Consider the following 26999-nt stretch of genomic DNA (forward strand, 5'->3'; position numbering starts at 1 on the left):
CCTTTTTTTATCTCATGGTGCACATAAATTAATTACTAAAATCTGCAGCACACCAAAAAAAAAAGTTATATTTTTATGCTGATCTGATAAAAAAAATCGGTATAATTTTGATTAATTCACACCAGATGGCTATTGTTGTGTTGGCTGTTGTCATTTTCTTGCTTGACAAGAGGTCAGTGCGCCTGACTAAATGGTCAGATATTGCATGTTTTAAAAATTCATGCGGCACACCTGTTGAAAATCACTGACGTATATGCTAACCACCTCTCAGTGGTCTCTTAGCATAGACCGGAGGGGAGGGAATGGTCTGCTAAAGGGAAATGTGATGAAACGATAGACTTCAGTCTTTCTGAATCTGTCTGCCCTGGTGCAGGAAGGAACTCTAAGGAGTACAAAACCCCAGTGCCACGCAAGAGGAATCTGGGAGTGAGCTTGTTGATTACCATCTCTTCCTCTCTTGCCTATTAGCACGAAGAGTTCCAGAGAGAGAGTGGCAATGGGAAGCAGTCCTGGGGTTGAATCTCTGAACTGTGATGTCCAAGCTGTTGTTGGACTCTTTATAGAGTTTGTTCTTATATGTAATGAGGATAACAATACTTACCTCAACGGAATTGTAAACAGTAGAGCTAATCTATATAAAGCATGTAGGGTATTACCTGGCACAAAATAGCAGTGAACAAAAGATGTGCGCACACACACACACACACACACACACCACACTTGTGAGACTTGACTCTTGTCAACTTTTGTCAATCCTTGTCAGTTTGGGCAATAGTCCAAACCAGTCAGAAGAACCAATTCCAAGACTCTGGGAGAGGAGGTGCCATTCAAGTGATGGGTGAAACATAAAAAAGCCAAACAAGTTCAGTTTCTTAAAAGGATAGTTTATATTCTAGAGAATGCTAACACTAATGCAAAAGTGCATTATGCTAAGCGAAATAAGTCAGTCAGAGAAAGATAAATATCACATGATCTCACTCATTTGTGGAACATTGTGAACAACATAAACTGATGAACAAAAACAGATCCAGAGACAGAGAAGCATCGATCAGACCATCAAATCTCAGAGGGAAGGAAGGGGAGGGTGGGGAGGAAGGGGGAGAGATCAACCAAAGGACTTTATGCATGCATATAAGCGTAACCAATGGACACAGACACTAGAGGGGTGAGGCACAAGTGGAGGGGGTGTTAGGGGAGCAATGGGAAAATAAGGACACATATGTACTATAAAAAATACTGTTTGGGCGGTGGTTCCATAAGTGTGTTCAGTTTATGAAAATGTATTGAACAGCACACTTATGATATGGGTATTTTATATGTATTATACTTCAATAAATTTAACTTTATAGCTAAAGTTTTACTACAAATGTAACTGTAATAAAGTTAAAAATGTTATCTGGATTTTTTTCTTTCTTTCTTTCTGGCTGACTCTTTTGTTAGGGGCTCTGCAATTACTCAGTGCTTTTTGTCACTTTGGTGCTTTTTTTTCATTTGGTGGAACAATGCCTTTGCTTATACTCCCCAGCTTTGTGTGGAAAAAAAATTATAATTAAGCAGGGGTGTTTTCATTTAGCAAATAAAGCAAGAAAAGCAACACAGACACTTCACCTCTTGGAATCTCTGTGTTAAAGACAAAGCCACCTACTCCAGAGCCTGAGAAAATGGACCAATACCCCCCTCCCTTAAAAACTTGCAGGCCCATCTCCCATGTGTATCATTCAAAAAGACCCACTTTTACGTTCCTTCAGTACCTGCCTCTTCTCTCAGAAGGACGTCCCCCTCTTCTACTCTGTGTGTGTTATCTCTCTCCCTCCCCCCATTTGTTGCAGAATGTTTGGGGAAGCCTCACCCTGTCCCATCCGCCTTGATCCCCTCAGGCTAGAATCTCAAAATTTAAAAACCAACAAGAGCTATTTCCTCCAGAAAGATTCTGGGTTCCTAATCTCTACCAGATGGAAGGAAATGACCACTGACTTACCGGTAAACTAGTCATTGGATTCAAAGACTGATAGAGATAGTATTCTATTTCTACAGGTTCACTCACAGAATTTAAATTTTTAATTTTTAATGCCAATTGTGGGAAAGTAAAGAGCCTGCACCATGAGCAACTTTTGGCCAGAATTACTCTTCAGCAACTGGAGATGTAAGGCATGTTACTTGGCCCATCTCAAGTTCTCCTTCCTCACCTATAAATTGATGGTGAAAATTTCTCCCTCTCAGGGACATAGGTGTAGAAAGAATTTAAAGAAATAATGTATGAAAAGTACTCGGGGTGGTGGCTGGAGCAGAGAAGTGCTCAGTAAATAATGGCTTTAATTATAATTCTTATCCTTTGAATATTTATCATCAGAAGCTACCATGAGTAAATACAATCAGAGTGATCTTACAATAGCAAACATATACTCCTGGTTTCACTCAAATTTGAATGTTCCACAGGCTAGGGAAAAAAAGGGGGGGGGGCCTGTCCATTGATTTCTTTCCTAAATACGAATGACCATTCATCCATTTATCTATTCATCTTTTTAACAAACATTTATTGGGCACATGCTATGTCCTGGACATTAAGGCTCCAAAGACAAAAAAAGGACTCAGAAAGGTTGACTGTCTCAGTCAGTGGCTGGGAAAGAACTCTGACCCACGCCTCTCCAACTCCAGAAATCTTAAATGGTTTTTCCAGTCTGCCAAGTTGAAAAGTACAAAGATAGATGGACAAAAATTGATGCGATAGAGACTTGGTTCATAGCCTTGCAATCACACAGGATTAGGAAAACTTGGCAGAAGTCACCAGTACAGTCAATCTTGATCAATGAACCTAGTCTACTATTGAAGCAACATGTTTACCTTTAAATCAAGTCATTTTTAAATAATCAATCGGAACTAGAAATCTGTAGATGACAATTGAGGGCTGATGACTTTTGTATATATATATATCTTTTTTATTGTTGATAGTATTACAGATATCTCCCATTTTCTTCCCTTTTCCCCTCCTCCTCCCAACTCCTACCCCCCCCACACCCCCCACCCCTGCTGATGACTTCTGACAAGCACAGCTGACCTACTACCTGCTGGGCATATGACCAAAGCTCTAATATCATTGCCACATATTGTGTAGGAGGGGGAGGGTGGCATTGTCAAGAGACAGCAGGGAGAATGCAATTTCCAAAAACTTGACTTGGTAAGAGATAGGAGACACACTTCTTTCAGGCCCATTTACAAATCTATCAAGTTGCGTCCTGTTTACCACTGTTTAGCGGTGTTCATTATTGCTATCGCCTGTATTAAAGCTGTAGAATCTTTGCAAAATGGAAGCTACAGACTAAAAACCAGTTAAGATCATGGCCTCTGGAGCTGGAAATCAGGCTTCAAAATGTTGCCCATACCTGGCCAGTGTTGCTCAGTGGCTGAGCATTGGCCTATGAACTAGGAGGTCAGAGTTTGATTCCTGGTCAGGGCACATGCCTGGGTTGCGGGCTAGATCCCAGTGTGGAGTATGCAGGAGGCAGCCAATCAGTGATTTTCTTTCATCATTGATGTTTCTATCTCTCTCTCCCTCTCCTTTCCTTTCTGAAATCAATAAAAATATATATTTTTTAAATGTTGCTCATGCTTTCTAGCTGTGTGAAGGTAAGCAAGTTAGTTCACCTCTGCCATCTCAATTTCCTTATTTGCCAAAGGGAGAATAACAGCATTTGTCCCACTGGTTCAGAATGAGGCTTTAATAAGACAACACATGTAAAGCACTTGGTGCATAATAAACATCAATGATGCCCTATGTTTGCTGCTTTCATCTTTAACATCAGAAACTCCAGGTTTATTCCACTATGTCTTCAACTCTGGTTGAAGAAAAAAAAAACACAGGCCCCAAACTAGATTAAATAGCTGATCTAATTGCAGTTTCAACCTCTCCCAGAAACATAATCTTAATCAACTAGTATGGAATTTTCTGGTCAAGCATCAGTTATCTGTCACATGGGCCCTCTCCATGCCCCACTGAAAGGAGAGGCAACCTATGATAAAAACCTTCCTCTTTCCCCAAAGATGTCCTGCCCCCAAATAATCCTTTCTTTTCTTTCACTAGTAGCTCCCTGGCTCCACCCTTCTTACAACAAAAACCTTCCATTTTCCACAACACTTCCAGTTGGTAGATGGGATGCTGCCCAAGTCATGATTCGCTTAATAAAACCAATTTTTCCAGTTTACTCCGTTGAATTTTGTTTTTTAACATTCCTCTGCACATAGAATGAAACCACTTAAAATTTTCCTCTTAAGTTATGGGTAAATACACAGAAGAGATAGCGTGAGAAGAGATGATGGCCCTTTAATTTGTGCCTTTTGTTTTAGTTGTTGAGAGATGGGGCTCACACCACTTCCTATCTTGCAAGCAGAAGCATTGACAACTTGTGTCCCAGACTAGCTTTTCAAGAATGTTTGTGTAATGAACAGGCTTGGATGATAAAGGTAGTGTCTTCCCTCTGGAACAAAGGGGCAGATCTGCTATGGTCCAGTATAATACAGACAATGTCTCCTTCTGGGCCAGAGAGCAGGTCTGCATGAAGACTATTACAAAAGATTCAGGTTCCTCAAGCTGGGGATTCCTTTTTTGTAACCCAACCCAGCCAGGTGTCATCTGGCCCTGGTTGTGCTGTTCTGTGGGAACAAGTCTTGGTGAACTGGTTCCAAAAAATGATGATACTCTACTATAACTACTGCTGAAGGTAATAAACCACCCTTTATCCCTAACACAGGGGTCTTATGTCTTCTTTCAGCATCCATGAAATGACGGCCAGCAAACTTGCTCGCTTGCAAGTAGGGTAAAATGTCCAGACACTTAACAGTTCTTGGCATTACATATACTGTATCATAATCAACCCCTGACATCCCAGATTAGAGATTGCAAAAGGTAACAACTTTTAACCCACTTTCTTTGCAATCTTTGGACACTCTTCAAATAAACCAAGAGGGCAGAAATCGTTTATTGCGAGATGCTATGAGGTTACTAATTAATTGGGCAGCACAGGTAAACTGTGAAAATGTTGTCCATAACATATTAGAAAGTATTTCTATTAAAGTTTGCAAAATAATTCAAACATATTTTCATAATTTGAATCAATTTGCAGAGGGTGGATCTCAGTCTGAAAAGTACATCTATACCAGAGTTGGAACAAGATGGAGTCAAAAGCCTGGAGACTATTTTTTTTTAAATTCCCACTTCATGATTTAGGGTGACATCATTCATTAAATCTCTCTCTAGCTCACACACCCCCATCCCGACCATGGGATTAATTGTGTCTACTGGGCATAACTGACTCACAGAGTTATATGAGGATCAAGCACGTTAATGTATAAGATGCTATTAAACTCTGAAGAGGCAAGACAAGGTCAACGTCTGGAGATCCCTGCTTGTCATTAAAAGCAAGCTCTCCGGAGCTCCTTCGCGGTACAAGCTTGGCAGCTCACAGCCATCCCAGCCTGCAGCGTCCTTTGTTCATTCAGCAAATACTTACTGTGCCAGGCACTGGGAGGGGACAGGAAAAAGGTCCCAGGGGCACTTGGTAGAGAAACCTCTGATAAGATAAAACACACAAAAGGGCTTTTCCCCTTTGGACACACTTTCTCCCTTATATTTCTTTTCCGTCTGTGGAGGAGCGAATATAAAGGAAGCAGTAGGGACTCAACAGAGATTGAATGGCATACAGGCATTTAAACCAATTCTTCCAGCAGGTCTCCACTCCTGGGCAGAATAAAGAGACTACTAGAAGATGGAGAAAGAAACTCCTGCTGCTGAGAAAACCAAAAGCCCTTTAGATAAAAAAAACTAAACCAATGTCTCTATGAACCAGACCTAGAAGGGGTTTAACTCCACGTAAGACTGAGGTTGAATTAGAGCTGAGAAGTCTCCTCCATGTCTGAAGATGAAATCATGCTTAGTTTAAAATGTGCGGTTCAACTATTCATTTGAGTAAGGAAAGTCCAAACTGTACCTCCGACTCATATTCTCTTTTAGAGCTAATTCTGTTTATCAGTCTATAGAACACTTCATAACCCAGAGTTTGATTTTTTCTTAAAGAGATCTATTTTGCTAACTGCTAAAAGATAATCACGTTTTGTAGTTTGGTGCATGCATCCCAAATATCTTCTAGCATGTGAAAGAGAGTGTGATGTCATTCTTCGAAGTTACAGATACTGCTCCTGCTTATAAAGGTTTTACTTGAAAACAAAAAATTATACTCTTTGGGGAGACTGTGAGCCCTGTTCATGTGCTGTGCGTCTAGGGGTGTCTGTGCCCATGGGAAATTAAGTGGGAAATTGTCAGCCCCTCCTGGAGAGATGCCATGCCTTACTCTTTGCATCTTCAGTCCACAGTGAAAGGAAGGTTTAAAGAAACCTTGTTGATGAAAAAATGCATTGTGCTCCTGATGTGCTCAGACGGATTCCTCAAAATGACAAAGTCTGGGCACTGATCCAGGAGCACACACCCTCTCTCTCACACTCCCTTCAAGCTGGCAGCAGGAGCTGAGCAATCACGCTGAGCTCAGCCCTGTTCTGTGGGCTTATACATAGTAATTCACTTAATGCCTACAAGAAGTCTCTGAGGTCAATACGATCCATATCTCCATTTACTAGATGGGCAAGTAGAGGCACAGAGAGGTGAAACCACAAGCCCAAAGGATCAGAGCCAGGCTTCACAACCAGGTAGCCTGACTCCTGGTGCTGGGAGCCAGTCCATCCTTGCTGCTTGATACAGTCACTGCAGGGAAGAAACATCTGCACAGCATATGTTTTAAGGGACTTGGCGTATATGGCATACTGTTCTTAATATGTTTGCTCCCCTTCTTGGTGCTATGTGTTTTAACCAAGGTCACCTCTCCGAGAAAGGTTGTTTTCCCAGGTGGGGATTTTAGTTTTGATACCCCTCTTCCCCCAAGATTTGTCTTATGAAATATCTGACTGAGAAATACCACGGAGGGTGAGAAAGCCAAGGTGCCCCCAAATCAGCAAGGCTCAGCAAAACTGCAGTCAGAAACCACTAAGTTTCACCAAGTCTATTCATAGCACAGAACAAACAAGCAAAAGCAGAGCATAAAGGAAATCCTGACAACACAGCCAGCCCCTCTGAGCTGGTGGGCGGTTGTGGAAGAGCAGTGGTCTACACACCTGGCACCCCGAGGTCAGGTGTCTCTCTGTCCCTCTCCAGTTGCAGTCACCACCCAGAAATGGCTTAACTGCTTTGGGTCCTACGGGCTCCTCCTTCTAGGGCCATAACGTAATGCCCCATCTATTTTATGTCATTATTTACATCATCATCATTATCATCTACATCATTTACTACTCTATTATTACTCTATTAAGGAAGTTCAGAGAAAATAATCTAATGGAAATGTTTTGAAGAGCTTAAGTTACCCAAAAAAAGGCATTGTTTTGATCACATTGACCACAAAGATTTACCAGGAAGGAAAATCATTTCACTCTCTTTTGCCAGTGTCTGCTTTAGAATCCTGGAATATTTTCAATAAAATTTTATAGAAAGTTCCATACCTGCATATTTACAAACTCTGCCATACATTTTAAGATAAACTACATTTTGAAGTGAACATTGATTTTATTCATATGATCTCCACTAAAGGAAAAAATTTATTAATAGCCTAGTAGCAATAAGTTTGGACTCTGAGCTCTTGAGTTCAAATCCCAGCTGATTTTTACTAAGGAGGTGACCTTGGGTATGAGACTTAACCTCTCCCTACCACATTTTTCTCATCCATAAAATGGAGACAATGATAGCATAGAGGTTGTTATGATGATTAAATAAAATGGATTTGTGAGGATGTCCAATACAGAGTTAGCAATCAACAAATATTATCAGTTTTCATTTTCTTAAAAGGAAAACAACATGCCGAAACCGGTTTGGCTCAGTGGATAGAGCGTCAGCCTGAGGACTGAAGGGTCCCAGGTTCGATTCCGGTCAAGGGCATGTACCTGGGTTTCGGGCACATCCCCACTAGGAGATGTGCAGGAGGCAGCTGATCGATGTTTCTCTCTCATCGATGTTTCTAACTCTCTATCTCTCTCCCTTCCTCTCTGTAAAAAATCAATAAAATATATTTTTTTAAAAAAAAGGAAAACAACAAAAGGAACATACAGTGTGGGGCAAAAGTAAGTTTACAATTGTGAGTACATGAAACACAGAGTATATTCTTGTATAATTATTTATTGTATTATTTTCCATATGAACAACTGTAAATCTATTTTTGCCCCCCCTTGTATTTTGCAAGACCTTCTTTCACAAATGTTAGAGGATCCTAAAATAATATCAAAAAATACTTGAAAAGATGAGCTATGAACAAAATCAGCAATGCATTTCTTAATGTTATTTTTTAAAGTACCCCAAAAGTTACAAAAGAATAGTACATGCTGAGATTCATGGAAAAGATGTCCAGGGAAACAAGAAAAATGCATACCATAGAACTACACTAAACAAAACTGATCAAATAGATAAAGTACGCCATCAATTCCAAAGAGCCTAACGTTTGTTCCATGCATGACCCAGCAACCAAAAGTAGGAGCCAAGCTTTGCGAGGTGGCAGCCAGTTCATGCAAGGTTAAGTACTTATTAAATTACTTTTCCTAGCGCTAATTTCACAAGCAGTTTAAAGAAATAAATCTACTTGGAATTTGAGACGGTGAACACTAATGACTGGAAAGCCAACTGCACACAGAGAAAGTACAGCAATATTGATCAATTCATCCAGGGATCGAAGAGTTTATTCATACTTTTCAGCAAATATTTACCATCTACATCTGGCGAGGCACATGTGAAACCATAAGACATACAAAGAAAAATAAAGCAGTCCCTACCCTTATGTTTCATAATCTAACACAGTAAACACAGATGAAATTTTAATATAGCTCTTTGATGGGTAAAACACAGTTACAGCACCTAATTCAGTCATAAAGCGATATGTAAGGATTTGCAGAGAAAGGTCATAGTGAACATGCAGCCAGGAGGAGTGAGAGGGAACTACGGAAGGGGGGTGAGAATAGTCTCAAGAGTCTTCCAGGCAGAAGGAATAGCATATACAAAAAGTACATCACATGTCACTTCTCTCCTCCCTGCTCTCCAAAGGCTTCCCACTGTACTTAAAATCCTCAGTGCACATCATGGCCTTAAGGGTCCTATATGATCTGGTCTCAACTCACCTCCTACTATTCTCCCCTTACTTCCTGCCCTCTGGACACTCTGGCCTCCTTACTGACATAAGATACACTATGCACATTCCTGCTTCCAAGCCTTTATTCTTGCTGTACCCTCTGTCTGGGATGCTCTTCTACCAGATATCTACAAGGCTCACTTTATTCAAATGCAGTCTTTTCAGGGAAGTCTTCCGTGACCCTCCTATCTGCCATTCCTCACTACCCTCTGTGAGTCTCTTTTTCTTTCTAGCACTGAAAACCATGTATTCCACTACACTCCTCATGTGATATCCATTTAGTGTCTATCTCTTTAATTAAATGGGGCCAGGGGCTTTGTCTGTCTCTGGTTCAGGGCACACTTCCAGTGCCCATAACTGTACTTGCATGTGGTAAGAGCTCAATGAACTTTTGTTAAATAATTAATGAATTAATAAATGGCCTGAAGGCTACTCCAGAGACACACAGTTCAGCGTGAATGGCGCATAGGATATAAGGAGCTAGAGTAAGTCTGTTTTCTAGAAGCTATGACAACTCTCTTTTACTTTTCTTATTTTGGTCCTATACCCATCATACCCACCCCATTGGCAAGAATAGTTCTGTATCAGACATTTTCAGTTATTGCTAATCCCAATTCCCTCAGTATGGTTACCCAGATCCCGAGAGATCAACTGTAGCTAGAGAAGAGTGTCACAGAACCCCGGGCTTCCTTCCTTGGAAATGGCATGTATGTCTTTGACAACATGGAATCTTATAGCTTGAAGGGACCAAGATAATAATCTAAATACCCAACACCTGCTAGGATTGTCCTAAAAAACTAAGAAAGTAAAAGAAAACAGCAACAAAACATATAGACATACTCGGGTAGACAATGGAGGTGTTGAGGGGTCCCTTCCATTCAAATTCATGTGAGTCAGAGAGATGAGGGTTTTTCAATTCTTCAATATCGGAAGCAGATGACAGGCAAACTAGTACATATTGGCCATTAAGTGGTTGGACAATCCCAGCTTGAAACAAAGGTGAACAGAACTGGAACAGAGGCAGGACATAGGAGGTTCATAGATGGCCATCACTTTTGTGTTAATATCCAAAATGGTTTTCATCGATGGAGTCTAATGACATACCAGAGTTACTCAGCTAAATACTTAAGTATTTGACATAGCTTATTCTGTTAATTCCCACAAAGAATTACACATCTAGGAGGTGGGTGCTACCATCACTTCCATGTCATAAAAGAGGACACTGAGGTTTACAAAGGTAAGGTGACAGGGCTAGAACTCAGTCCTTTCTAGCTCTTAACCATTATTTGACCACCCAGGCCCTCTCCCCATGCACCAACCCACCCATCACAGAGTAAGCTCTTTTATGTGATAAAGACATATGTTCAACTCCCTGAAACCTTGAAAGGCAAACAGAGTTAAGGCGGGGGGGTGCCATTGCTCCTGCACTCCTTTCTCTTATGGTTGCCCAGGAGGATGGGGGAGGGGGGGACAAAAACAAGGGAGGTAGGATGTAATAGCAACCATAGAAATAGCAGATCAGCTCAGAGATAACTGGGGAGATTCAAGATCCACCAATCAAATACTCCTGGGCTATAGTATATTCATTTCTCAAAATGCTCTGAGATTCTTCCTCTACCTGAAGTTCTCTCACTACTCATTTCTCAACCTGAACTTAGACTTCCACTGCACTTGACACTGCATCTCTAGCCATTTACAAGACTAAACCTCCAAGTTACACAACAATGTTTTAAAGAGAGAATGGGCAGCTGCATCTTTTGATTGCAAACATCAAGCTCCAACCTTCTGTTTTTACTTCTGGGGTTTTGTTAAATCGACCTAAATATAGAAAACACTATTTAAATAAATTCTTTATTAAGAATCTTATGAAAGTGACGTAATTTCTGGCAAAGAGCAAAGCAAGTGAGTGAGAAAGTTTTCTCATTATTAAAGGAACAGTTATGTAACCATCCCACATGGAAGAGCCAGGCTGAAGTCAAAATGATAAAAGACTAAAATAGCCTTGCTTCTCTCCAAAAGTTAAGGTTACAGTGGGGGATTTCAAGTGCAACATACTTCTCATATAGCCTCTGTCCTCTCATGAAGGCCTTCACTTCGTTGTCCAATGGGAAGGTGCCGTCATCCTTTCTAAAGCGGTAAAAGAGTTTGACATCCTTGAATTCCTTGTGCTCATCACACACTGAAACACAATATACAGAGAGGGGGAAATAAGAAAAAAAAAATTCTTATTTATTGACTCAAATGAATTATAATGCTAATTAAGATTTGTTTTACTACCTAATTTCTCAAGCACACTACTCTATGACTTAATACATGTAGAGTACTTAGTGTGGTACCTGGAACAAAGTAAGTGCTCAGTATTATTAGCTATTATATCATCATCATCATCATCATTACGTATTAAAAAGGTCACACAAAAAACAAACAAACAAAAACAACAACAAAAAAAGGTCACAAAATTCAATTCATCATCCATTCCACAAACTGCTTGAGCATGATATCAAGGAAGGCATCAACCATAAAGAATGTGAAATCTAGCGAGAGAAAGAGAAATATCAACATGTAATTAAAATAGGATGTGGTAAGATTATGAAGGAGGTGAGGAGATATGAGGGCCCAAAGAAGGAGTACCCAGTACCCCAGGAACCTAGCTTTGGGGACTGGATGTTTCTCTAAAGAGTTTGCATGTAAGTGGAGACGTGAACCATGAGTAGCAATTAAGCAAAAATGAAGAGAAAGGGAATTCTAGCCCGAGAGAATACCAGCATGTGCAAGATCTTGGCCAGGGTTAGCAATTTTAAGGAGACATGTTCATGAATATTCATTGCACCATTGAGCGTAACAGCAAAAAGTTAGAAATAACCTCAATGTCCATAAATAAATGCATGATGGCACAATTATACATGGGATATATAGCAGTGAAAAGGAGATACACTATCAGTATAGATGAGCCTCCCCAAAAGCACATTGATCAAGCTGCAAATGAATAAATACCCATCTCTATAATGATTTAAAAACAATATGATATGTTGCAAAAAGATGCACATATAGGAAGAAGAAAAAGTATAAAGAAGTTCATGGAAATAAATCCAAAGGCCTCTTAGAGAGAGGAAGGAAAAGAAGCTGGGGAAAGGTTCACAGGAGGCAATTAAAGTCAAATGTTTTATTTTGTAAATGGGTAGGTTCATATCTGGAATAAAGATGTAGTCCTTCATTTCTCCTTTAGTGTCGCCTCACTCACCATGATGAATGATGCCCCGGTCTGCTAATTTCTGCATGAGTTTAATTGCTGTCTCTCGGTCAGAAGCCTCTTTGTGCTCAATCAGCCAGTCAATCAGTTCTTTGGCGACGAAGCAGTTTGGGTAGGTTTTGAGATGATGTCGCCTATCTTTAATAACCTTTTCCTCATGCAACCTGAGCCTGGAAAGAAAATTTGGCAATCATTTTAGAAATTTTGATGACAACACAAATTATTAAACCCATCCCAGAGAGCAGTGACAGGATGGAAGCTCTGAAGGTACCAGAGTGGCATCCAACTATTTCAGTGTCAGTGAGTGACTGCCACACTGTCGAGCCCTGAGGCCCCAGCAAGTGATTTCATCCCCAGATCTACAGGTGATACAGGTAAATGGGAGGGAAATACAACCAGACAACCTAGAGCTCTCCTGCCATTCAGGAGGCTGAAAAAAGCTCTCCCACCCCTCCCCTGCCTCACTCCCTTCTATTTATCTCTTCACCAGGGGGCTTACAGCTTCAACCAGCCAACCAACAAAAACTCTACAAACTTGCTGAAACTGGGTATTTTCTCTTCATTGCAGATTGCTCAGGATCCACCATATTTGCATTCTCAGTCATTCATAGAACAAATATGAATTTATGACAATGTCTATTACCTGCCCATTAGGCACTTCAGGGCATTAGAGATATACATCAGAAAATACACAAAGATTCTTGCCTTTATGGGCCTTGTTTTCTATACAGGCAACAGTTAATCTTTTCATGAGGTTTATTAGGTTCCAGGTGTTGATTTGAGCACTTTACATAGATTGACTCAATGTTCACAATAACAATCTAATCAGAAGTTACTATCCTTTTTCCTCCCTCTCTCCCTTTCTCTTCCTTTCTTCCTTCCTTCCTTCTTTCCTTCCTTCCTTCCTTACTTTCTTCCTTCTTCCCTTCCTTCCTTCCAGCAGAGAGAACTGAGACTTGCCTACAAACACTTGCCTAACTAAGATTTGGAACCTGATGGTCTCATTTCAGAGTCCAGCTTTTCAAAGGGCACATCATGCTGCCTCTAGCAGGTGAGGAGTAATAAAAAATCCAGCAGATGGATTAAAGCTGTTGAATAAATTCAATTTGTATAGGCTGATGGATGAGTGTAGCAGTAAGTGGTTGACACAGAGCATTCCCTATTCCCTTCAGAACTCAGTAACTTTTTTCCAAAAGTTTTAAACCAGTCTGGAAAAAATAGTTTCTCCCATTTATCTTCCTTCTTTGATCAGCCTTGTATTTGTTAATTCTCAAGGGAAGGGTCTGAGTTGGGTGAACCATGAGATCACTTTCCTCCTACTTCACCCACATGGCTCCTATGCTCCTTCCGTCAATCCTCAACATTGTTGAGAAAGAGGAATGACACACGAGAAAATCACACAGTAACTGTGTGATCTGGGCAAGTAGCGTAATGTCTCTTCCTTTCTCTGTAAAATGGAGGCGGTTATGGAGTGAACTAATTAGTTGAGATTTGGGGATATAATGTCTGAGAAGCACCAGCAACCCAGCATAGTGCCTGACACACTGCATGTCTCACCCTCCTTTCTCCCACTCCCTAAGGAAAGAACTGAATCATACTCAGTTGTTTTTTTGTGTTTTGTGTGTGTGTGTGTGTGTATGTGTGTGTGTGTGTGTGTGTGTGTGTGTGTGTGTTTTAACAAAGTGCACTAAGTGATATTTAATGGGTTTTGATATCCCAAGGGTCATGATTAGGAGTTGGGAGCATACTGGGCTGGAGCTCTGAGGCTAAGCTGCTCTTCCTTGCTAGACACTGTTATAGGCCAAGTAGTGGTCCCCTAAAATTCATATGTTGAGGCCCTAAGACCTGGTACCCCAGAATGTGGCTGTATTTGGAGATAGAGTCTTTAAAAAGGCAATTAAATTACAATGAGGTCAATAGGGCGGGCCCTAATCCAATATGATTGGTGTCCTTATCAGGGGAAGAGATGAGGACACAGACATGCACAGATGGAAGACCACACGAAGACACAGAGAAGGAGGTCATCTATAAGTCAAAGAGAGGCCTTAGGAAAACCAACCCTGCCAATGCCTTTTTTTAAAAAATATTAATTTTAGAGAGAGAGGAAGGGAGGGAGAAACATCGACTTGTTGTTTCACTTATCTCTGCATTCGTTGTTTGCATCTTGTACGTGCCCTGACCAGGGATTGAACAAAGAACCTTGGTGTATCGGGACAATGGCTCTAACCAATTGAGCTGCTGGGCCAGGGCCCTGCCAATACCTTGATCTCAGATTTTTAGCTTCTAGAACTGTGAGAGAGTAAACTTTAGCTGTTTAAGCCACTCGATCTATGATACTTTGTTATGGCAGCCTGAGCTAAGACAACCAATTGTGGAAGACAGGAGGCTCCTGAGTAGCCTGGGGATGAAGGGCTCAGCTGGGGCATCAGCAGGGGGAAGGAGAGACATCTGTTAACTGCATAGAAACTGCCATTGGCCTGATGTCTGCATCCCCCCAACATTCCTGGGTTAAAATACTGAACCCCAAATGTCTAACCACTATGCTGTGCACCTGAAGCTAATATAATATTGAACGTCAACAGTAATTTAAAATTTGAAAATAAAAATTTTAAATTAATTTTAGAAAAAAAGAAATACTAAACCCCCAAATGTGAGTTATAAGGACAGTCAGGAGCATAAGACTAGGGCTATGAAGACCCGGCTCTGGTCCTGACTCTGCCTGTAATTCCAGGCGATCAAACTTCTGAACATGAGAGTCCCATTGGTAAAAGGGCATCTGCCCGATCACACTGTCACAACACTCACTAACCGAGATCAAGTTAGCATTTGAGCCCTGAGCACGTGCCAGGCACAGTTTTAATGGCTTTATTGGTATTAATCCTCATGCCAACTCCCAAGGCGGGTCATGTAAAAACCACAAATGATACCCATGTAAAGGTGTAATTATTAGTAACATATAAATGAGCCCTAATTTAAAAACAAAACAAAAACATGTTCACAGAGGCACTAAAGTCCTCACACGAATCCTTCTAATGAATTCAGTGACAATGACACTTAACAGGCTCAAAGTGGCAGAATGCGAAACATTAATTCTTAGACGTGATGTCTGCCAGGAATTCAAGAATAATGAAGACCAATTTACTTGGAAGTTGAAATGTGGGATACGCTACCATATAATTTGGTAGAGGGAGAAATAGGTTATGAGCCAAAAGAGGAGTTTTAGCTCCTGTAAACTTTCCAGCTTTAAAATATATATATATTAGATAATGTTTATCTTTAAGTATTCCAGAATAGAATCTTTCAGTTACTACTCTTTGACGAACCCCAAGCTTGGTTCTAATTATTGAGCATATTTGATTCCCGCCCTGCTCAGTGGGAAAGCACTAGACAGCACCCCTCAGCCCACCAGGGCCTGGTACATTTCCATGTTTAGAAAACTGGGCAGAAATATGATGGAGGGAAAAGAATTCTGGATAAGCAATATTTTCAAGTTTCATTGAAAAACAACAATTTTGCATAGCTCAACCTCTCATGGAATCGCATTCTCTAGAAAGACTGCAAAATGCTGAGCTCGGGGCTAAAAGCCACACTTTTAAACCCAGCACCTTGCCTGGACATGTCAGTCACATTGTCTGCCATGTCCAACATCCCCTTTGTGTTAAACTGCCTTCGACACCTTACCCACCCACACAGGGTTCAAACCCCCTGCCTGCTGTCTCTGCGTGGGGCATCCCTGCCCATACCCACGGACAGGTCACAGGGAGACCAGGAGCATAATGCTCTGCCCGAGTGAAGTGACAGTGATCAGCTAAGCCAAGCAGAATGGCTCCTGCCGAGAATTAAACTAGAGTGAGGTTTTCAAGCTTTAGTTGTGCCATAGGACACTTTCTTGAAGCAGAAGTCGTCCAGATGTCAATGTGTAAAGCAGAGCAACGTGGGGTGCTCTGGCTAAAGGGGTTCAGCTGCCACGTCCGGAGTTTTCCTGATTTCCCCATTCAGTTCTCCCGCATACACCCTCCACATCCTCATACTGTCTCCATAGAATCCTAGAACAAAGGTCAGAAGTCCACAGCACTGAAGGACACTGAGGAGTGAGGGGGAGTGGGCGGGACAGCACAGTGAGGCTGAGAGGACAGAGAAAGGAGCCCGTGAAGCTGGAAATGAGAGATGGCAAGAGGCAACCTGAAGCGCCTTGGCTCTGTAGAGTTTTCCAGTCTTCTTCCAGCTGTGCGCACACGGCAATAACCAGAACAGGACCAACCCCTTCCATGGCTGTGTAAGCCTCGATTCCCTGGATCCAAAGAACCTCCCCTACCCAGGTTCTAAGGAGCGTGTCCTGGAATCATTCCTTCCAAAGACCTTCACCCTGACCCCAGGCCTCCTCCCTCCCAAGCTTCCTGGTCTCTCTCCCTCTCTCTCTCTCTCTCCCTCTCCGCCAGCGCAAGCACACCTGCCCTGCAGTCTGGACACACTGGGCTCTTCTCTATCCCCTGAACATGTCATCACCTGCCATGCCTCTGACCCAGACAGACCGCCTCTGCTTAGAATGTACCCTTCTCTGGGCTTCATTAATTCAAAAAATTCTGCTTGTTCTTGTTCTTCAGCCTGAAAGACACCTCCTCAGTGGACATCTCCCAGCCTTCCAAAGCCAGGAAACAACCTCTCCTCTGTTTTTTCATAATATTTTAATGACACTAATAAAGCATTCATCCCACGGTATTGCAATTAAATGAGGTCAGGGATACGAAGAGAGGGTTGTTTATTTAGTTTTATCATTTTAGTGCCTGGTGCATAGTAGAAAATAGATCTTCAATGATATGAAAAACATTGGTGCCTACTATGTACTCAGGATCAATCCACATCGGCCAAGTCAATCCACACTGCGCCACTGGGGAGAATAACGAATCATCTCTGTTTCAGCTGCCTTTTCAATCCCACTGGCTAAGGAATTTCAGTACAAAAACACCTTCCCATCATTCATCTCAGACAACTGGTGCGCAGGCTTAAGATTCAAGGTGATTTTGTAATGTTCTATTCCTGTCCAGCTAACCAGCTGCCGAAATTGCATCAGACAATTTCCTCTTCCCGCCCGAGCAGAACAAACACTACTCGGTTCAGGGTGTTAATAATCCCTGCAAAATTACCGTCCATCTGATAAGGGAAGGAGAAATTATTGTGTGGTTTTTTTTGTGCGTTGTTTTTTTTTTAAATAGCTTGCAGAGAACTGCAGCAGGTTGTGGAACCCAGGGAACAAAGGGGAGACAGAAACTACAGATTCTCATTTAAAAACAGCGTCATAAATCTCAGCCAAAGTAAACGGTTTATTAAAAAACACAGCAAGTCAAACAGTGGGGCTGACAGTGTGAGCCTTGTGATTTGGGCCAGAGCCCTGACATAAATGTTCTTTAAACCAAAGCTATTGTCCTTTCCAGATGTTCTGCAGCAACAGCCAATATCTGTCCCTGGGGATTTGAGGACTTAGAGAAAATCACTGTTCATCACCCACCCTACAAGGATGAGAGGAAAGACAGGAACAAGTGAAATCTAACCTGCTGCATTTCCTTTGAACATGTGCATTTATTTCATAATGCAAATTTCAAATGATCAAAATAATATGTTCATAGTAGAGAAAAAAATTCAAATATGTGTAATACCAAGTTGTATAACTGGTGATGAACTGATCGTTGTTGACGCTAGGAGACAGATGCACAGGAGTTTGCTAGACTATTGTATTTACCTTGGGATGTGTTTGACATTTTCATTGATCCTGAAGGGACCCAATATCAATAGTTGTGTATGTATCCTTGCATGATTACATACACATATATATGTGTGTGTTATGTGAGATAAGATCCTAATACACATTTCATATAGTGCTGCTTCAAGAAGATGTCTGAACTCTCCCAGCCTCGTCAGAACAACAGAACAAATACAGACAGCAGCAGGCAGGAAAGAGAATGGAACTGGTTAATGTTAAGAGAGCACATGTGATCCTCGAGAGCCGGAAGGAATAGGTCTTGGAAACACACAAAGACACACACACATAATATGCAAGGCTCCTTTTCAGGGGGGCTGTAAACAATGGCTCTGTGAATCGGAAAGTCAGAGCTGTAAGTTCTGTCTAGGGCCCTTCCAGGCCTCCTCTCAAGTCCTAAGCAAAGTCCCATGTATGCTGTGTGTCTTGTTGCCACAACGAATGGAGATGGTAAACACACCCAGGCAAGAAGCATGTTTGATTCCCGGTCCCATCTATCATTCACTATTTAAAACCGTGATGAAGCAGTATTAGCAGAAATAGTAACAGGAGTACCTTACATCTAGATGAAACCATAGACTATCAGAGCTGAGATGAAAAGTACCCCTGAGATGAAAAGTACTCATTTGATGGATAAGGAAGGGAGCTCAGCAAAATTAAAGTGATGTGATCAAGCCACATTTTCAAAGAAAGAGAGTCGGGATTTGAACCCAGATCTTCTGATTTTTATGTGGAGATGGGTTTCCATCACATCACATTTTAAATGACAGGAGCAGCTGTTTTCTGCCTATTTTATGCTCAGATAGGCTAAGAAGGAAAAACTACTCCAGTTATGCTAGGGTGCCATGGTAAAGTAAAAATGTATGCAATCTACACACCACACAGATCCTGCTGCCAATGCAAATACCAACAGGGTGCGCAGAAGTGTCTACCAAAGCAATCATCATATTGTCTTCATGTTGCCACTAATTGAGGATGACACTCCTGGGAGACAGAGGATGGACCTAATGAGTGACACCATCCCAGGGAGTCAGCATCAGTCCACACGAGACAAATAACAACTACTTTTTAATGGGATGTGAATAGAAGAGTCCAGGAACCCCTCACTAACCTTTCATGCCTCATAACTATGTGTGGTGCCAGATGTCCACTCAACTTATCAGGGTGATCACTTTGTAAGGTATAGAAATGTCTAATGACTATGTGGTACGCCTGAAACTAATAGTGTATGTCAACTGTAATTTTAAAATTTTAAATAAATAAATAACTCTTTCATCTCATCCCGGAGATAAGGGTAAGTATAGGGCCGAGACAGGAAGGTCCCTAAGTCGGCCTTCCTTATCTCATTAGACCTGAGATTTTCACTGCATTCTTTCACGTGGGCTTTCCCCCTCAGAGGTCGCCTGCTCTAAAGGAACACAGAGCAACGTATCGACATCTCCAGCTCTGATCTCGGTCTCTGAGTCTCAGAAGAACGGTGCTCTCCCTGCTTGCACAGCACCTTTCCAAGAAACTCCAGAATCTTTTTTTTTCTCAAACAAGTCATTATTTGTTTACACGCCACACCCAGGAGTAGCAGGCCTCTAATTGCCGTTTTTACAGGTGCAGGAACAAGCCCGGCATGGTTCGTGGAACTCACCGAGGACACAGTGACTCAGCCAGGTACATAAAGGTTCTTGCTGTCCCGGTAAAGGCCTGGGCAGGGCTCTTACAGCTTGGCTGCTGTTTCCAGCCGTGGCCACCACACCACATCCTGCCCCTCTGTAATCCAGGATGCTGTGTCCTGACTCCTTCCTCCCAATACACCGGCGTTTGCTCTTCACTTAGAACAGTGGTTCTCAAACTGGGATATATATTCTGTCCCTTCCTTTATGTCCCTGTTCAGGTGGCCGCAAGTGGGGGATAAGAAAGTATAGCTCTCAGGGAGGAATAGGAACTCAGGGGCATTAGTTAGCACATTAACTTCCTGCCTTCCTCATTCACTATTCATCAGTCAGTCCTAGAAGAGCTGTGGAGCCTGAGTTCCCATTCAAGTTCCATCCATTATTCACTGTGTAACTTTGGACAAAGCATTCAACTTCTCAGGGCCTCAATCTTGTCATCTACAAAATGGGAATGATAACATATGTCTTATAGTGGGAGCATCGAATGGGAAACTGTAAAGTGCCAAGCAGATGATAAGCTCTCAATGTCAACTCTTACTGCTGTCATTATTACATAATATATTTCCTTGTCAGGTTTTGCCAGACGCACCATCAAGAAGCCACAAAACAGCCATTTCAGTTACTTTTTAGAACAATGCAGTCCTCAGTTGTTGAGTTGTATTCCAGCACGGATACAGGATTTTGCACTAAATTTGCTTAATGTCTCTGGAAGTGAATCAGGAACAGGGTGGGCTGGCAACTTCCAGACAGACTCGGCTGCTCCCTTTTGTTAAAGGATTAGCACGAGGGCCCTGCAGGTGGAGTGGCAGGTACAAGCAGAGAGAATGGAAGGTGAGAGAGCGCTCAAGTCTCTGCCTGGAAACACTCCTGAGTCCTTGCTTCCTGCGAGAGCTACTAGAGCCAAACAGATGACTACGATCACTGAACTGTTTTAACTGGAATATCTAGTTTTAACTTCAGGATTGGTAGTTCATGCCCTCCCTGACATCACTGTTTTGCACATGGGAAAACCGAGACTTGGAGAAGTTAGGGGACTTGCCCACTTCTCCCCGCCAGAACATCACCTTGGCCTCCTCACTCTGGCTGGACCGTCTGCTGAACTCCACCGTGGGGCAGCCTGGGGACAGAGGCTGCTGCTAATCTAGCAGTTTATCGAGGAGTGGCCCGCTGACGAGAGAGCTGGCCTGGAAGCTGCGACAGCCTAGCAAGTCACTGCCGGTAACACCCAGGCGGTACTCACGTCTTGAAAAAGACACTGCAATCCAGTGTTGGAAACTAAAAACGTCTTCCCTGAGAAAAACGTCTCAGAGCTAATTTTTAGACAAAGGGGAAAAATATAGAGAGGAAGATGAAGTACAGAAGATCATGAAATGATAACTAAAATGATGGAACATGAAAAATACATGCCAGGTGATCTGTAGCCGGAGACAGAGATTCAAGTTAGAGAAGGTGAGAGCAGTGATGCTCAGACAGCCGGCAGGAAGATCACCCAGAGGGCGTGTTAGACCATTCATGGCTGGGCCCAATGATGGGCATTCCTAACAAATGCCCAGGGATGCTGCTGTGGCTCCTTAGGGAGCACACTTTGCAAACCACTGGGTTGCAGTGACACAGAACCCGCAGTGTGTTATGGAGAAGAAAAGGGTGGTGGGAGGAGGCAGAAGGAGAGCAGCCCATCTGGTGTGTGCTGATCAAGCCGTCCTTTCTGGGTCAGGGTGTGGTCAAGTTGAGGCTTACTCTCAGGGAGTAAGTTTCCAGGCGCTATAGCACCTTCCCCAGGGCCTCAGGAACCTGTGAGTCTATGGCCCACGCTTGCAAAAACCCTACAAAGCTGACAAGTGAACTAACTCCCGGCCAGACTTGGCGTGTGATTTTTAGAGCCTTTTCTTCTTTAAATGTATCCGCATCTGCTCACTGATGCTCACCCTCCCAGAGCAAGAGCACAGACTTCCATCCAATAAGAAGTCATACAAGTCTTTTTTAAAAAATATTTTTTATTGATTTCAGAGAGAAAGGGAGACAGAGAGAGAGAGAAAGAGAGAGAGAAATATCAATGATGAGAGAGAATCATTGATCGGCTGCCTCCTGCACACCCCACACTGGGGATCAAGCCCACAACTCGGGCATATTCCCTGACCAGGAATCAAACCATGATCTCCTGGTTCATAGATCTACGCTTAACCACTGTGCAACACTGGCTCTTTTTAAGACAGGTCTTAGCGAGAAATAGGTGACAAGCTCATGTGTATTAAATATAATCAGTTCAGCAGCAAGTATAAAGGATGCTATTAAATTTGTTCTCATTTGATTAAGGGAAAGGGAAGAAGAGGAAAGCATTGGTCCCACTGGTGGGAAAGGATGCCCAAAGCATAAACCGGGCTGAGAAAGTGGACTTCACTTCATCACTTCATCCCAGGCTGGGTGGCCAACAGAAGCCTGGTACTGGATTGTCTCTGGAAGGAATCAGGCCACCTGAACCCTAGTTCTTGCAGTTTCTGTCTAGGTAACATGGCCCGAGGGAGGGCTCTTGTCCAATTAGGACCTGAGTTTCCAATCTGGAAAATGAGGAAGCTGACCAGATTTATCTCTAAAATCTCTTTCAACTCTAACTTCTCTGTTTTTATGGACACCCTGAAGAGCCTCCAGGGTAAACCCTTACTCAGAGATCAAAACAGAATAGGCTGTTTCTGAGGCACATTTTGTACTGAAAAGATCTACCGCAAACCACAGCGCCAGGGAGCGCGAAACAGCAAATTTCATTTCCTTTGGGCTCCCAAATGAGGATGAATATATCAGAGAATCTTGTGCTAAGCATGCTGTACAAATACCGTGTAGGGTTACAATCATCTATTTTCAGCTTAGGACAGATGCTGAAGCTGCCAGAGGCTTGGGCGTACAGGTCTGGAACATGAGAAAAAAACAAGGTTTCTCAGTGTTTAAAAATATTTCGAGAGCCCTCAAAAGTGTTCTCAGTGACATCTGCAGCTAGAGTGGTGGCTGCTTCCAGCTAAGAAGCTGGTAAAAGATTTCTCAACCAATATACATCTATTGAGCCCCAACTGCATACCAGGCATAGCTTAAATAACTGATCCTGGTGAACCAGTTTCTGTAGCTTAAGGACCATGCAACTGAAATGGGTATTGTTTTTTCAAAATAAAAATGTTGTCTTCTATCTGTACAGGAGACACATACACACACCAGTCAAAATCTCCATAATATGTTAAACAACAAATCTATCCAACTGCCTCCCCCTACACATTCTCTTATCATTATTCCCTACTTAACTAGTTCCTCTTCCCAAACATCTGATTTCTAGGAATGATTCCTCAAATATTCCAGCCAGCCAGATAACATTCTCAGCCACCTTGAACTAAGAACTCCTTAAAGAGAGGAATTAGGGTTCAGTTCTTTTGTATTCCCAGCACTCCATATCGTGCTGACAGAAGCTCTTTTTTGTACTCAATTTCTTTCATCCCCTACATTTAAGTTGTCAGCAAGTTCTGTTGTTGACCCCTTGGAAATTTCCCTTGATTTGCCTTCAACTCTCAACCACTCAAGTCTAGAGTCTCCTCCTTTAGTCTCTGGATCTCCACTCCTCCAATATATACCTGGCGCAAAACTCACTCTCCTCTGTAAGCCATCCAGAGGCTCTCTTTTCGTTTTGATGTGCCACAGGCTCTGGGTCCTCTGTGCAGCAATAAAAGCTTCCTCACTCTGCCTCTCCCCTTATCAAGGGTGTTGACCCCTGGTCCCAACCCTAGGCCCCAGCTCTCACCAAGCAGGCACAGCTCCTCTGTCTACTCCATCTCTGTGCCTTTGCTCCTGGCATTCCCGCCCAGGAATCCATCCTTCCTCCCTTCGACTTCCATCTTTTCTCCTGTCCCACCTCACCAGGAAGCCATCTCCTTCTTTTCTAGGTCACAAGGATTTCTCTTTTCTACAACCACTGCTTCAATTCCCCAAGGGTCTTTGCAATGTTTTGTTCAATTGCCCTCCATTTATCCATGGATTCTCATTCTATTTCTCCACCTGAAAGTCATCATCCTGAGGGCACAAATCATGCTGTTTATTTCTCTTTTTTAAAATGTTTTTATTGATTGTAAAGAGAAAGGGAGAGGGAGAGAGAGAAAGAGAAACATCGATGTAAGAGAGTAATACAGATCAGCTGCTTCCTGCATGCCCCCCAACTGGGGTTTGAGTCCGAAATCTGGGCATGTGCTCTGACTAGGAATGGAACCAGCAACCCCTAGGTGCACTGGGCAACGCCTGACCAACTGAGCCACACGGGCCAGGGCACGCTGTTTATTTCTTGCTATCTCGTTTAATACAAACAAAAGCTGGCCCCACGGGCTCTCTACAAATATTTGCAGGCTGAGTAACTAAAGATAAAATATTATCAGCAGGCCTATGTATACAAAGTTATTCTGAGAGAAAAAGATATAAAAGGACATATATATGTATATATCTCCTAGTTTCTCTGAAATTTGTGGAAGAAATCTGTTCTCTATATATACCTGAAAGTATATAAGCTTAACTAATCTATAATCAAATGCTAATTGCACTTTAAAACAAGTTCACATACACTGCCTTAAATCATGTTCAAATCCATCTATTAATTGCAAGGCACTGTTTGCTGCCATGTGGAAAGGACAGTTCTGTTGCCACAACATCATAGACCCCTGGATTCAAAAAGTCCAACAGAAAAATATGCTTTTGATGTTGTTATCACTCCCAGTAAGAGCCATGGTGGGAGGAAGAATGGCCTCATTCTCTCCAGCTGCTTATACAAGGGCTATTTACCATTTTGATAGGCCTTTCACCAGTGCCAAGTGCTTCACAATATCACTTTTATTAGTCACTTGCCACGAGCACCATGTGACGTGCAGGAATATTACTGCCCTGTTGAACAGCGTGAATGCCCTCATGAAACACAGAGAAATTATGTGAAGGACTTGCCCCCCATCCCAAGACAAAGAGGGCGAGTCAGAGCTTACACTCAAAGCTCTGGTGTTCTGCTTAACCCCTGGGAAAATCTACAAAAGTCTTCCCTCAGTAAAACTGAGACACACTTGTCACCAGCTCATCACTTTAGGCTAACTCTCTGACAACACTGGAAACCAACTCAAGCCAACAAACATTTACCAGGTGTCTAGTAATGCCAGACACTGTGCTAACCAGGGAGCACACAGCAGTGAATCTGACACAGCCACCTGGTCTCCCTCATGGGGGCTTAGAGTCTAGAGAGCGGCTTACAGAGGAGGGGGCCGAAGATCATCCTTCGGGGTACAACCAGAAAAGATCAGAATGTCTACATTAATTTTATCTCACCTTTAAAGTGATTTTAAAATTTATTTTTATTTATTTTTTAATATATTTTTTATTGATTTCAGAGAGGAAGGGAGAAGGAGTGAGATAGAAACATCAATGATGAGAGAGAATCATTGATCGGCTACCTCTTGCATGCCCACACTGGGGATCAAGCCCAAAACCTATGCATGTGCCCTGACCTATGACCTCCTCACAGGTCAACACTCAACCACTAAGCCACGCTGGCTGGGCAAAAGTGATTTTAAAATTTCTATTTGTGTGTGTCTATAATGTACATAATGCACCAGAATAGTAGTGCATGTGTACAACTGTTAAATTAATGTGTTTATGATGGGGAGCACCTATGCTCAAAATATGTTTATAAATAAGGATGGACTAGCAGAAAAATTTGAAAAACCAATGAACTGAAGGATTATGTGGACTTTCCTGAACACGCCATAATGTTTCACATCTTCAGGTCTTTCTACTTGTTATTTTCTCTGCCTTTAATGCACCTCCCCTCTCCCACACTGTACCCTGCGTCAACTCTTTCAAAGCCCAGCTTAGCTGTCACCTGTTCAAAGAAGTCTTCATTATCCCCCTCCCCAAGGCAGAGTCAATCAGTTCCACCTGGTGCTCCTACTGCACCTTCTACATCCTTCTATCGCAGAAATTATCACATTGTGTAATTGTCCACATTTCCATTCTTGGCACTAGCTGGCTGGAATCTCTGTCTGTGAGTTCCCTGAGGGAAGGGTTCCTGTGGTCTACCTATTGTTCTAGCATTGGTGTCTGGCACATAGGAGACACTCACAGTTTAAGTGAGAAATGTACGCACAATTTTCTCTTTCCAATGGCAATTGACTCAAAGACACAAGTTGCACATGAGCAATCAGAGTGTGTTTCACTTCCTCTTGTCTGTCCTTGTAGCAGGCCTGAGATGCTTTTGGAGTAGGGAAGAGTGTTCATGCTCAAGGTATTGAAGTATAACCCTAAACATCCAGTTAAGTAGAAAATTTAGAGCTGGGATATAAGAAAGTATGCGTTTTAAATTCACCAGTGCAGGCTGGCCAGTTTTAATCTTGCATTAGAGATGGAGACCAAGTACTGCTAAATCTGGGAAGAACAAATCAGAAATGCAGATATATGCTGTATTTGGGTAGAATAGTCTGTGACAATGCCTGTGAGACTGAGAGGGAAAGGAGCGCAGGGCTGAGTTAGGAGCCTCATGGCCTGTCTCAGCTGTACATACACTACCTACTCCAGGGCCATTTGGTCTCCAGAGGAAGAGATCATGTTGAGTCCTCATAAATACTTTCAGAGTTGGCATGAGGAAGTAGAAAGTAGGGAGGAAACAAGACTGTCAGTTCTATTCTTGCTCTGGTACCAAGTCAAATGGCCAAGTAAGAGTCATTTAAAAGGGCTGGATTAGATTACCACTAAGGTCCCTCCAGCCTGAGTTCAACAACTTGATTATGTTGATGACATGGAGACAGTGTTATTACCATTGTAACTAGCTAGTTATGAGTATTAATAATAGGAAGAAAGCAAAGGAAAGGTCAGACAGTATAAGCATCTGGGAAGCTTCACCAGGAAGCTGCAATTTCATACTCCCAGGGAACCACTGGTCCATTCCCTGCAGATCACTGGGGGAAGGGGTTCAACAACAGGAGATGAACGCACGCACAGTGACATGAGGGTGATGGTATAGAAGGTGCTTGCCTGTCAGTCTAGCCTGGGAAACAAAGATCATTGGCTAGAAGGGTGAAGCCAATGCAAGTGCACAAAATCTTGAAGGGTTCATTGGTTAAGCTCCC

At 42.4% G+C, this 26999-nt stretch overlaps 1 protein-coding gene across 1 annotated transcript in view; it reads right to left on the reverse strand.

Moving 5' to 3' along the window:
• DEPTOR (DEP domain containing MTOR interacting protein) overlaps nucleotides 1–26999 on the reverse strand; it is a 127420-nt gene that overhangs the window by 68517 nt on the left and 31904 nt on the right. The window contains exons 2-3 of the mRNA XM_070392688.1: nucleotides 12448–12626; nucleotides 11262–11385 (exon numbers count right to left, since the gene is read on the reverse strand). Of these exons, the coding sequence (XP_070248789.1) occupies nucleotides 11262–11385; nucleotides 12448–12626 (303 nt within the window). The remainder of the gene's footprint in view (nucleotides 1–11261; nucleotides 11386–12447; nucleotides 12627–26999) is intronic.

This window comes from Myotis yumanensis, unplaced genomic scaffold, assembly GCF_028538775.1.
Source record: "Myotis yumanensis isolate MYYU_CA2020_CCGP unplaced genomic scaffold, mMyoYum1.0.hap1 SCAF_15, whole genome shotgun sequence".
Taxonomy (NCBI): domain Eukaryota; kingdom Metazoa; phylum Chordata; class Mammalia; order Chiroptera; family Vespertilionidae; genus Myotis; species Myotis yumanensis.